General features: G+C 34.3%; 1 protein-coding gene across 1 annotated transcript in view; it reads left to right on the top strand.

The window, feature by feature from the left end:
- Nucleotides 1-1287: 1287 nt before the first annotated feature.
- Nucleotides 1288-12596, top strand: part of LOC131663408 (nucleoprotein TPR) — a 490761-nt gene continuing 479452 nt past the window's right edge. The window contains exons 1-5 of the mRNA XM_058933811.1: nt 1288-1447; nt 1994-2158; nt 2354-2557; nt 2728-3003; nt 4620-4782. Coding sequence (XP_058789794.1) covers nt 1288-1447; nt 1994-2158; nt 2354-2557; nt 2728-3003; nt 4620-4782 — 968 coding nt within the window. The remainder of the gene's footprint in view (nt 1448-1993; nt 2159-2353; nt 2558-2727; nt 3004-4619; nt 4783-12596) is intronic.

Here is a 12596-nt window from a genome sequence, read left to right on the forward strand (position 1 = left end):
ACGATAATACACCACAAACGTTTTATTTGCATGCAAATATTGATGTCAAAAATTTTAATAGTAGAGTAAATTCCATAAATCAGAGTCAAAGTACTCAAATTAATTGGATCTTAGATAGTGGTTGTACAGACCACATTATAAACGATGATTCTTATTTCTCAGAATTTAAAAGATTAGAAAGACCAATTTATGTAACTATTGCAGACGGTAGAAAAATAAAGTGTGAAAAAGTTGGAAATATTATAACATCATTTTATCAAAAAAGTTTTAGAACAGAAATAATTATGACAAATGTTTTTTATGTAAAAGAATTGGATAGAAATTTAATAAGTCAAGCAAGAATTACAAATAATAAAAATTTTAAAATCTGATCTCAAGGAAATCGATCTGAAATTTACGATAGAAACAATAATATAATTTGTACTGCGTAGAACGATAATGGTCTATATAAAATTTCGTCATATGTTGATAAAAGAAATATTAGCGTAAATAATTCTGGAATAATAAGTCAAAAAGAAAAATTGCATAGGATTCTTGGCCATGTAAATTTTAATTATTTAGAAAAACTTTGCAAATATGAATTAATCGAAGGACTTCCAAAAAACTTAGAAAAAGAATATATGAAATGTGGAATTTGTATCAAAAACAAAATGCATAATTTACGTTTTGAAAACAATAGAACAAAAGCAACAGAAATCCTTCAATTAGTTCATACTGACTTAAATGGCCCACACAGAAATACGGGGTACGAAGGTTCAAAATATTTTCTCACATTTATTGACGACTTTAGCAAATGCACATTGATTTTTCCAATTCAAAGTAAAACTGAAGTATATCAATGTTTTCTTAAATACATAAATTTAGTAGAAAATTTAACAGGTAAAAAGATTAAAAAATTGAGGTGCGATAATGGTAAAGAATACATAAATAACAATGTTTTTAACTTGATCAGAGATAAAGGTATATTACAAGATATATCTTGAACCTTGCCCACCGTATGTTCATCCACTAAATGGAACAGCGGAGAGATACAATAGAACGGTCATGGATACCGCTAGATGTTTATTATCGGAAGCAAAATTAAATATTAGATATTGGCCTGAAGCAGTAAAAACTGCAGCGTATTTAAAAAATCGTTCAATTGCAAATACACTTCTTAATAAGACACCTTACGAGATATTTTTTGGAAAAAGACCGAGTATGAAGTATTTAAGAACTTTTGGTAGTAAAATCTTTATAAAAACTCCGGAAGAAAAAAGACATTCAAAATAGGACAGAAAAGCTGATATGGGAATTTTAGTTGGATATGATAACGTAGGTTATAGAGTTTTAATGAATGGTAGAATTATAATTGCTAGACACGTAGAAGTAGTTGAAGATGATGTGAAATGGATAGGAATAGATACTGATAATGAGAGTGAAAGTGAATCTGAAACGAGTTATGAAAGTATGAGTGATGATGAAGTATTTTATGATAATGAGAAAATTAAGAAAGAAAACAAATTTAATAAAAGAAAAAAATCTAGCCCAAATTCAAGTGGAAATGATAATGAAAAAGTAAACTTAAAGTTTGAAAGGAGAGAGTCAACGCGAGAGAAAAGAAAACCTAGTTGGTACGGTCAACCAGGGACAAGTTTTATTTATGTAAACACTGTTAGTGCTGATTCACCTAAGACTTATAATGACGCAGTAAATTGTAATGATTCTGCTTTGTGGAATGATGCTATGGCAAAAGAAATTCAAAGTATAGAAAAAAATAAAACTTGGACAAAAGTTGACAAACCAATAGATAAGAAAATTTTAGATTTAAGATGGGTTTACACAAATAAATCTGATGGTAGAAAAAAGGCGAGACTTGTGGTACGTGGATACCAACAAGATCAAATAATTGAAGACATATATTCACCAGTAGCTAGACTGCAAACTTTGAAATTACTTTTAGCTTACTGTAACCAAAATGAATTTTATATTGAACAAATGGATGTTGAAACAGCGTTTTTGAATGGAAAAGTTAAATCTGAAATTTATGTGAAAATACCACAAGGTTATGAAAATGTTAATGAGAATTCTGATAAAGTTTTAAAGTTAGAAAAAGCTTTGTATGGCTTAAGAGAAAGTCCTAGAGCTTGGTACGAATGTTTTGATAATTTTATTAATAGTATGAATTTCAAAAGAAGCGAAAGCGACTATTGTTTATATTATAAAACTGAGAATGGAGAAAAAATTTATATATTATTATTTGTTGATGATATGCTAGTTTGTTCAAAAAATCAAACTGTCATTGATAAAATTAAAAAGAAATTAATGAAAAGATTTGCTATGAAAGATCTAGGTAAAATAAAAACGTATTTAGGAATTTATGTTGAATATGATCTTGAAAAAGGAAAATTGAGCCTTGATCAAACTGATTATATAAACTCATTAGGAAATGTTTATAATTTAGAAAATACTAAACTGTACTCAACACTTATGGAGGAAAGGTTACATATACCTCCAGCACAATCAGCATCTAATGAAATCAAATATAGAAATTTAATTGGAGCACTTTTGTATATCAGTACATTACTCGACCAGATATAAGCTATAGTGTAAATTATTTGAGTAGGTTTCAAAATTGTTATGATAAAACGCATTATAAATATGCTTTAAGAATACTGAAATATTTGTATTTAACCAAAGAAAAAAAATTGAATTTTATAAGAAAATCGAATAATAATAATATTATAGATTGTTATGTTGATGCTGATTGGGCAGGTGACAAAAATAGTAGACAGTCAACGACAGGTTTTGTTATACGTTATTATGGAAATACGATTTTTTGGAAAGTAAAGAAACAAAGTAGTGTAGCTAAATCTTCTACAGCAGCAGAATATGTAGCTTTATCTGATGCTGTTAGTGAGATAAAAGTAATTAAAAATTTATTAAAAGATTTAGACGTAAATATTGTTAAGCCTATAAAGATCTATGAAGATAACTCTGGTGCAATTGCTATTGCCAAATATGGTAATCTCATAAAGAAATCTAAATACATAGAAACACATTTTCATTTTATTAACGAAAGCTACGTAAGAAATGAAATTGATATTGTAAAAGTTGAGAGCGAAAAGAATATTGCGGATATATTTACAAAAGCACTATGTAAAAATAAGTTCGAAATGTTCAGGAAAGATTTAAATATTGTATAACGAATTGTAAGAGAAAGAATGTAAGATTTTTCTGAAACCTGTGAATATTATGGATTTTTTTTGAAAATGTTTACTGTTAAGAAATATAAATTCAAGGAGGTGTGTTAAAATATATGAATTAATATTTCAAGAGTAAAAGATGTATGTAGTAGCGCATGCGCAAAAGCGCATAAGTACGCGGCGAGATGTATCTGTACATAACTATGAGTACAGTCGAAAGAGAGCGTTTGCTTGAGGCAGACCGTGTCTCTAACTATGAGACCCACTTTGTACATATTTGCATGATATTATATTTTATTCAAAAACAAACTCAATCGTTCTTTTATCCCAGTCATTTTTAACACTCTATAAAAATCGGTTGCGTGCATGTATTAACTCTGCGAACAAAGAGCTACGGATGCTCCGGCACTGAATGCTATTGACGCGCGCGCTCTTCGTAGACATAAACACGCGGGCCAAGTATATTGTACAGAATAGGTAAATAAACTAACTCGCATGTGATACAGATCATAATTTCGCTGTTGTTATTTCTAACGAGTAGCAAGTTGGTTGACTGACTCTTATCCCCTCCTGTTCTCCTATTAGCAAATTTGAATATTTCAATAACACCGCGCGTATCTCGATACGATTGCGCGTCACGTGAATAATCGGAATAAAAACGGAGCATTCATCCTGTTATAGTACAATTAAATTTTTTCTCTTACCCGTTGGCATGTGATATTGTTTCGATAATATTTAATTTAAAAAATACAAGTTTTCTATATTTACTGAATGTTATTTTCTATGCCAGATAATTTTGATTTGCAAAGCTGCGTCGTATTGGCCGCTGCTTTGATTGTCAGGGCCGAATGGAGAGGATAACAGCAAACGAGAAGAAAATCTGTGCTCGACCAAAGCGATGCTCTGATTGATCGAATTTTAAATTTTCTAAATTTATTTTCTCGGAAAATATTGAACATAAAAATTTTTCGAAAACGGCAATCGATTCGAAAATTTTTTTTCTATAACCCATTTCCAGGAACTATAATATAACACAGGCGAACAATTTTAAAAATCTGAAACTAGACATATCATACTTAATAGATTTTCATGCGCTGATTTCGAATTTGGGCTTAGAATTACTCTATCATCCTTGGTTTTCCAGATATCTTAACCTAAAAGCATTATTTAAAGATAACTTACTCTAATTTTGCTCTGACATGAGTAAATCATATGTTATCAAAATACGTTAACAAATATTTTTAAAATTTTTTCTCGATCATAACGTTAGCTGACAATATGGTATCAGTTAAGGTTACGACACAATTTTTTCATACATAAAATTATTTAACAAATTATTGAGATTAACATTCACTATCAGAAAAAATTCTAAAATTTAATTGTTGAATTATTTCAAATTCACATATATTACTACACTAACCATTGTTTTTGCAGATAAAAAATTAAACCAATTAACCAATGATGTTACAAATAATCAGAAAGATTTAATAGAATATGAGCAAAAATTAGATTTAGCCAAAAAATATTCGACGGAACTGCAAAATCAACTGAATTCAAACAGAAACGAAACTCAAAAACTTCAGGAATCACTAAAAAGGTATAAATCTTGAAATTTATCATTATTTAATAAATACAAACTGTGTTAAGTGACAACTTTTAAATTCACTTAATCCTGATATATGTAATAATGTAATGTAAAAAAAAAAAATTTTTTTATATGTATTAGTATTATGTATAATTGCGCCGTGCGTATTAGTCGTACGCATTCAGCGCGCGTGGGCGGTTCGGCGGCCGCGTAGTAATGCGGTGACGGCGTAGTAACACTCTCGCGCCGCGTTACTGTATCGCCCACGCCTAACAAAGCAGTCTTGAGCCAGAGTTAATCACGTCCAGTCGTGTCACAGTTCAAATCCTCTTCAGAATTACGTACAATTTTTTATTCGGTTCTTTTCTTACAGTTTTCGTCTCACTTTCTTGTCAACCAGTTTTTATTATTATTATTTCCTAAAATCAGTATATTTATATTCTTTTTATCAGTGATTAACGTATACGCGTGACGAAAGTAACAGCAATAATAAACGTATTATTATATATATTGTTATAACCACTACTAATTAATGAAATAAAATACAACGATATGTAAAAGAAACTAAAACTTGTATTAGAATCGTTGAAAATAGCGTGTGTATATAATATCAGCTCATGAACACAACTAACTAACTAACAATAATACAGATTACTTAGCAACCAAACAATCACTTAGTAACCAACAAATTGGAACGTATCGAATATACTACAATATATATATATATATATATATATATATATATATATACGTATACAGGGTGTCCAAAAAGTAACGATACACCTGAGAAATTTTCTAAGCCAGTTATTTTTTTAACCGGGTGAAGGTTATTCTTGAAGTAACTTTTTACGAGGAATCCGATGGTAACCTTGGATTTGACCTTGAACCTCATTTTCAAGGTTATTTTGAGGTCAACCTCATTTTTTTAAATGGAAACCCCTATTTTTTATGGCGGAATCGGAAAGAGCGGAAAATTTTACGTCCAGATATGTATTGAGGTATGAGGTTGAGGTAACCCCTAGAGGTCAACTGGAGGTCAAAGTATGAATTCTTAAAAATCTCGCGAATTCAGTGGTTAAACAAAACAAACAAAAGGATAACCCCAGGTAACTTTCAACGGTGCTCTTTAATTTGTCCTTGAACCTCATTTTCAAGGTTATTTTGAGGTCAACCTCATTTTTTTTAATGGGTACCCCTATTTTTTATGGCGGAATCGAAAAAAGTGAAGACTCTCACGTATTGATGAGTTGAGGTTTGAGGTTAATGTGATATCTAGGGGTCAGATGAAGGTCGAACTGTGGCTTTGTAATAGTACCGGGATTTTAATGGTACAAGGAAGCAAATAAAGGTCATGGAAACCCCCATTTTCGACAGCGGCAATCGAAAGAGCGGAAAATTTCACATCCAAATATCTACTTAGATCATAAGTCAAGGGCGAACTTAAAGTTTAAGGTCAGTCGAAGGTCATCCAAACTTAAAGACGCCCTAAAATTTTTTAAAGTTTTTTTCATAATGGAGAAGGGTATTTATTTAGTAATTGCCCATCGGAGATCCGTGACCTTGAATTTAACCTTCAAGCTCATTATCAAGGTTTTTTCAAGATCAATTTTTTTTACTTTTAGCGTTACCCAGGAACAACGACGTGGACGTAGTAAAATCTGTCCCTTTGGGGTGCTTTATTTTCGTGAGTTCCCCTCGCCACTCACGATCGGGATGCTTGATTTTCGTGAGTTCCCCTCGCCTATCAACAATGATTTTTTACGCTTATTTTCTTAATAACTTGATTAGCCGGTTAAACTTTTTAAGGTTACTATCCCATACCTATTCATTGAAAATCCACTAACAATTTCACTTGGTTCTATCCTTAGGAAATGTACTATGCCTAACTTTATCGTTTTGAGCTTATTCTTCGGGACAATTACATTTTCAAAAATTAATATTTAAAAAAGCAACATATTTGAAAAGATTTTACCATTCGAAAATCTCCATAAAGCATTAGTGCATTAGTCGGACTGTAGTAGAACTTTTTTGTAAAAGTACTCAAATTATAATTTTCATTTTTTGAAAACATTTATTTGGGTTGCAAACTTTTTGTTTTTAATTCTGATTGATTTTTGAGTAAATTTCGATTCCCTGACTTAAAATGGAACGCCTCACTGAACGAGAAAGAATATCACTTCTTATGATGAGAGGCTGGGGTGGAGTAGAAAGATCTTACAGGGCAGTGAGAAATCTTTTTAATGAGACATTTCGGGTTAATAGAACTCCAATTGCTGTGTCCACTGTTCAGAATACTATTTCAAGGTTTGTAAATTTTGGCCATGTCAGAAATCTACCTAAGTCAGGCAGACCACGCTCAGCAACAAATGAAGAGAATTTATTAAATGTTCTATTATCATTCACTGAAAATCCACATAATTCCATCCGCAGAGTTGCTCAAGAGCATGACATAAGTACATCGTCCGTACATATCATTTTAAAAACAGCAAAATTCCATCCGTTTAAAGTACACCTGGTTCACAAGTTGAATGAAGACGATTTCGATCGTCGTGTTGAGTTTGTGCAAGTAATGTGCAACATTTGTAGATAACATCATCATGTATTGCTGCAATTATCGAGAGACGATGGTGTTCCGAATTACCGCATTGACTCGTAATAATAATAATGATCAGTGAATACGTGACGGATGCGTCAATAGGACAAATGCGCGCGAACAAGTTAACGTATCACAAGTTACCTCGGATTGACTAGTGTCAGGAAAGAGTCTATTTAAGACAGTGCCGTTGAATGTTGTAGACCTAAATCAAGAAATTGCGACACACACGTTATTTAACGAGGGATCTAAGATAACTCTAATCGACTCAAGCTTCGCTGAAAATTAGGTTTAAGGGGGTATCCCTATATAGATCGATCAAAAAATCGATGTTTTTTTATTACATAAATCGAAAGTAGAACATTTCAAAAGTATGCTGTTAAAATTTTAGCGCAAAATTTGAATCCGTTTAGCCGCTATAGGCATATTCGCTAACGTCCTTTAGCGGGTGGTGCGCGCGGCGCAGGTAGGCAGGTAGGCGCTCGGACACAATAGCTCCCCGCTGAGCTGGGATACTTCGATAATGAAAAGAGCAGATGTTCTGTGATTTGTGAGTGTGTTTGTGTGTACCCTAACAAGACTTTACGAGCCAATAGTATAGTAGGATAGACAGTGTACAGTACAGCTATAAACTCGTTTTGGACCATAGGTTCGCTACAGTTGGTTCAGTTTTACTGTAACTGTTGTGCAGTTTGCATCGCTCTCTCTCAACATTCATCATGACATCGTATCCGAAAGGCGAACATGAAAGCAACTATCGTGCAAGCCGTAGAAAGAGATCTTACCATGGTAATCAGCACATGAGTGAAGACGGCGAAGTGAAAGGGGCCAGTGCTAGTGCACGAAAATTAGCAGCAGCAACTGCTGATGACGTGCCAGTCAATCTATCTCACCGATATCGAATAATTGAATTTGTGACTATTTTCTCGGTACTTTCCGAGATGCTGTGCTGTAAAACTTGTAAAGGAGCAGTGAAGTTTGAAGAGACTGGCTTCCGTGGTTTCGGATGGAAACTTTCCGTTTCTTGTAAATGTGGCACGAGTACTATACCTTCTGGCCCCCACATAAACAATGGCTTCGAAGTAAATCGGCGTATAGTGTTTGTGATGAGACTTTTAGGTATTGGTTTGCAAGGAATAAATATGTTTTCTAATTTGATGGATTTTGGTGAAGGACTCAGTAATACAGCATATGACAGTATATTGGAGCACATTCATCAAGCGACAAAACTTTATTTCAAAATAACAAGTCAAAAAGCTGTCGAAGAAGAGAAGAAACTGAACGAGCAATCAGAAAAGCCATTACTTGAAATGAAAGTATCCGGCGATGGATCATGGAAGAAACGAGGCTTCTCTTCAAAAATCGGCGTGACTACGCTGATATTATATGAATGTGGAAAAATTGTCGACTTAGTTGTGAAAAGTACGTTTTGCAAATCGTGTCTAGGATGCCCTTACAAGGAAAACACTCAAGAATATGTCAACTGGTACGAAAATCATGCTGACGAATGTGCTGCAAATCATGAAGGCTCTGCAGGAAAGATGGAGGTCGACGCCGTTTCAGAAATGTTTGAGCATTCGGTTGATGAATACGGCATACGATACACCGTCTACATCGGCGATGGCGACTCGAAAACTTTTACTGCAATTTTGAAAAAGAATCCTTACGGAGATGAATTTCCGGTGGTGAAGTGTGAGTGCATTGGCCACGTTCAGAAGCGAATGGGAACGCGTCTTCGGAATTTGAAAAAAAAAGAGAAATTGGGAGGTAGAGGCAAACTTACTGATGCTCTTATAAAAAAGTTAAGTACTTATTACGGACTCGCCATCTGAAGAAACGTCAACTCAATACAACATATGAAAGAAGCAATATTAGCTACATACTACCATATGTGCTTGACTGACGAAAAACCACAGCATCAGTACTGCCCTCCGGGAATCGATAGCTGGTGTGAGTGGCAACAATCGCAGGTAGTCGCAGCCGGCGTTTTTGAGCATCCACCGGCTCTCCATGAAGATTTACAAAAGCATTTATTGCCCATTTATGAAGATTTATCGAGAGAAGATCTACTGCAAAGGTGCTTGGGCGGACATACCCAAAATGCGAATGAAAGTTTTAATGCTCTTGTATGGCGCTTGGCTCCTAAGCATCTGCACTGTGGTTCAAAAACCGTTGAAATTGCAGCTTGGATTGCTGCTGGATTATTTAATGACGGTTATAAATCAATCCTGTAAACAATGAACATCCTCGAGTTCACTATTGGAGCGCCTACTTACAACTACGCCCAAAAGATGGATGAAAACCGAATAAAGCGTCAAGAGCTGAAGAGTTCGAGTGCCACAAAGGAAGGTAGATTGGCTAAAAAAGCAAGAGCTGCTCCTGAAAAAGATGAAGAAGATGACCTCCTTTATGGCCCAGGCATTGCTGATTAAGAAAAAAATTAAAAAGTAATGGTGAGTCAATCAAAAATGCGATTTTCGGCTACCGCGAACTTTAAACGCGTTTTACTTGAAAAGGAAATTTCTTGACTGTCCGTGTTTGCGGGCATAATTTCTCGGCGAGTTTTTAACTTATTAAAAAAAAAAAATAGCATTTTGAAGATAATTTAAAAATCTAGTCGATGAACCTACTTGTTTTTGAAATAAAAATTTATTTAACCACTATTTTGCAATAATAATAAAAAAAAATGTTACAATTTTTTTTCAAAAGTCCACCATTTTGCTATGGAATTTTTTTATACTTTAAATTTAGGTTAGTCGACGAGATTTAGACCTTATAATAACAAAAAAATTCTTCTTTTATGTTTCAGAGAGATACGACGACGACAAGTGTGCACACAAAATTGGGGGAAAAAAAAAAGTTGTATTGTTCAACATTTTTTTTACAACTTTTATAAACAAAATAATGTAAAAAAAAAATATTTAATGCATCTTCAATGCTTAAGCAATAAACTATAAAATTTTCAACTAAAAATCTTGTATAGTTTAAGAAAAAAAAATCGCAAAGTTTTGGTTCATTTTTGCCCATTTATATAGGGATACCCCCTTAAAGTGCTGTAGAAGAACGAGCAATCTTGCAAAAATGTAAGCGAGTTCGATTTCGCGTAGAAGGTCTGCTCGGTGAAAAACAAATCGAGCATGCGATAGTTGTCCCGAAATTAAAATTGCCGATTTCGTGTTTTAAGGGAACCGGGTTCATTATAGAGGATGGGCTTCATGCCTAAGTTAGATATTAAAGTAATTGCGTTGAAAAGACTCCACTCTCTAGAAAGAAAATTAGACAGAAATACAGCGTTTGCAACACGGTATTACGATATGATAAAACGCTTAATTAATAGTGGTTACACCGTGAAGGTCTCGAAAGTTTTCGTGAGACCACGAAAATGATACGTGCCACATTTTGGTGTAGAGAGCGGAAAGAAACCCGGAAAAGTATGGCTCGTTTTCGACGCATGCGCTAAAACGAGGGGAGTTTCGTTAAATGATCTGTTAGAGGCCGGCCCGAATTTGCTTGAATCCTTACTTGGCATATTAATATGTTTTCGTCAGTTTCCGTTCGCGGTTAAAGACACACATTTTTGTGTAAAATTAATCGAGCGTGACCGAAACAAAGACCGACCGTTGAGTCGAAAAAGCGCGATTTGGATGAATTAGAGTAGATATTTATCGATGACCCAGCCAAATGGGAGGTTTCCGTTGCTGTTAGATTGCTCAGGTGGAAACGATTTAAGCTAATTATGTTTTACATTAGGTGATATTTTTATCGTTAATACCGCAACACGCAGGCGAAAATTCCGAAACCAATGGCACCATTAAAAATTAGTGATTTAGAAAACGACTAGTAGATACATACCGTAATTGAAAACATAAAGAATTGGTTCCGAGCCGTCCGAACTGGGTATTTTTCTAATGAAATTGAAGCTTTAAAACGAGGTAAAGAAATACGCCGCGCTAGCGAATTCGTGAGATTAGGGGTTTTCATCGATAATGACGGCTTGTTACGAGTAAGAGGATGCGTAAATTCAAAGAACATGACCAAGTACTTGAGGAATCAGTTGATAATCTTAGACGCAAGTCACTATATGACGAAATGATCGATTGTAAAACATCATTGCCGGTATGATCACGCGAATAATCAAACTGTCATCAATGAACTACGTAAACGGTTCTTTATTATAGGGCTACGCACTACTACCGATAGTGATAAAAATCAGGCATCGTAGGGACAACCGGTGGGATGTGCTCTTCATGTATATGACGATTTGAATCATACACGTGGAGTTAGCGCACACAATGAACGCGAGCTCGGTGATCATGGTAATACAACGTCTAACAGGTGGACGAAATTTCCTATCCATATACATATCCATGCACTTACTGCTATACGAAGAGTAGTGAGCTTCATACTTGCGGCAAATTGAAATCTGCCGCCAATGTTTTATAAAATTATAACAATTTGAAAACTGATGGAAAATGCTCAAAAACAAAGGCAAAAAACTTTTCAATTGCATCCACCTCCCGATAATCACAACTGCTGCTGATAAAACATTTTTGGATATTATTCCACCGCCTGAACTTCATTTAATGTTGGGTGTAGTGAATATTCGCACATGATGAAAGAATGCGAAACTGAAGCGCATGCCTGGGCCGATGCTTGTTACATTCAACGTGAAATAACATACGGTAGTTCCGGATTTATGCCACAATACTTAGCAGCATTTCAAACGACCCGTCGAAATAGCGAACTATGTTCGCTGTTTGATGATTGATTTTAATAGTGATTCTTGAAATACACCGACAAGTGTTATTTCGGTCATATCGAGCATCTAATACTGTATGTCAACTTCTTGCTTGCTCTCGGAAACGCGATTTGTAAATATGTCTTAGAGCCCGAACTTTATTATAACGTAGCATAAAACACAACGTTACAATTGATAAATTCATTAAATAGGTATAAGTATTTTAAAGAAAACATTAATTTTTCATCACTTACATAAGCTATACCATCTATAAGGGTGATTAACGGTGCTCGACGTTGGGTATTTAAAAAATTTTGAAAAACTTTAACTTACGAGGGTGGTCCGGTAAGTACTTAGCCTCACCGCTCGATGGCGGCACTCTCGCAAAAGAAATATTCTATCACGTAGTACAACCTTCTCGATGGTTACTGTCAAGATTTTAGCCGGATCGGAGTTGCAGTTTATTTTTGAGAGCGTGTGAAAGCAAGTGTGTCC

Source organism: Phymastichus coffea, unplaced genomic scaffold (assembly GCF_024137745.1).
Source record: "Phymastichus coffea isolate CEN01 unplaced genomic scaffold, Cenicafe_Pcof_1.1 PCOF00035, whole genome shotgun sequence".
Classification (NCBI taxonomy): Eukaryota; Metazoa; Arthropoda; class Insecta; order Hymenoptera; family Eulophidae; genus Phymastichus; species Phymastichus coffea.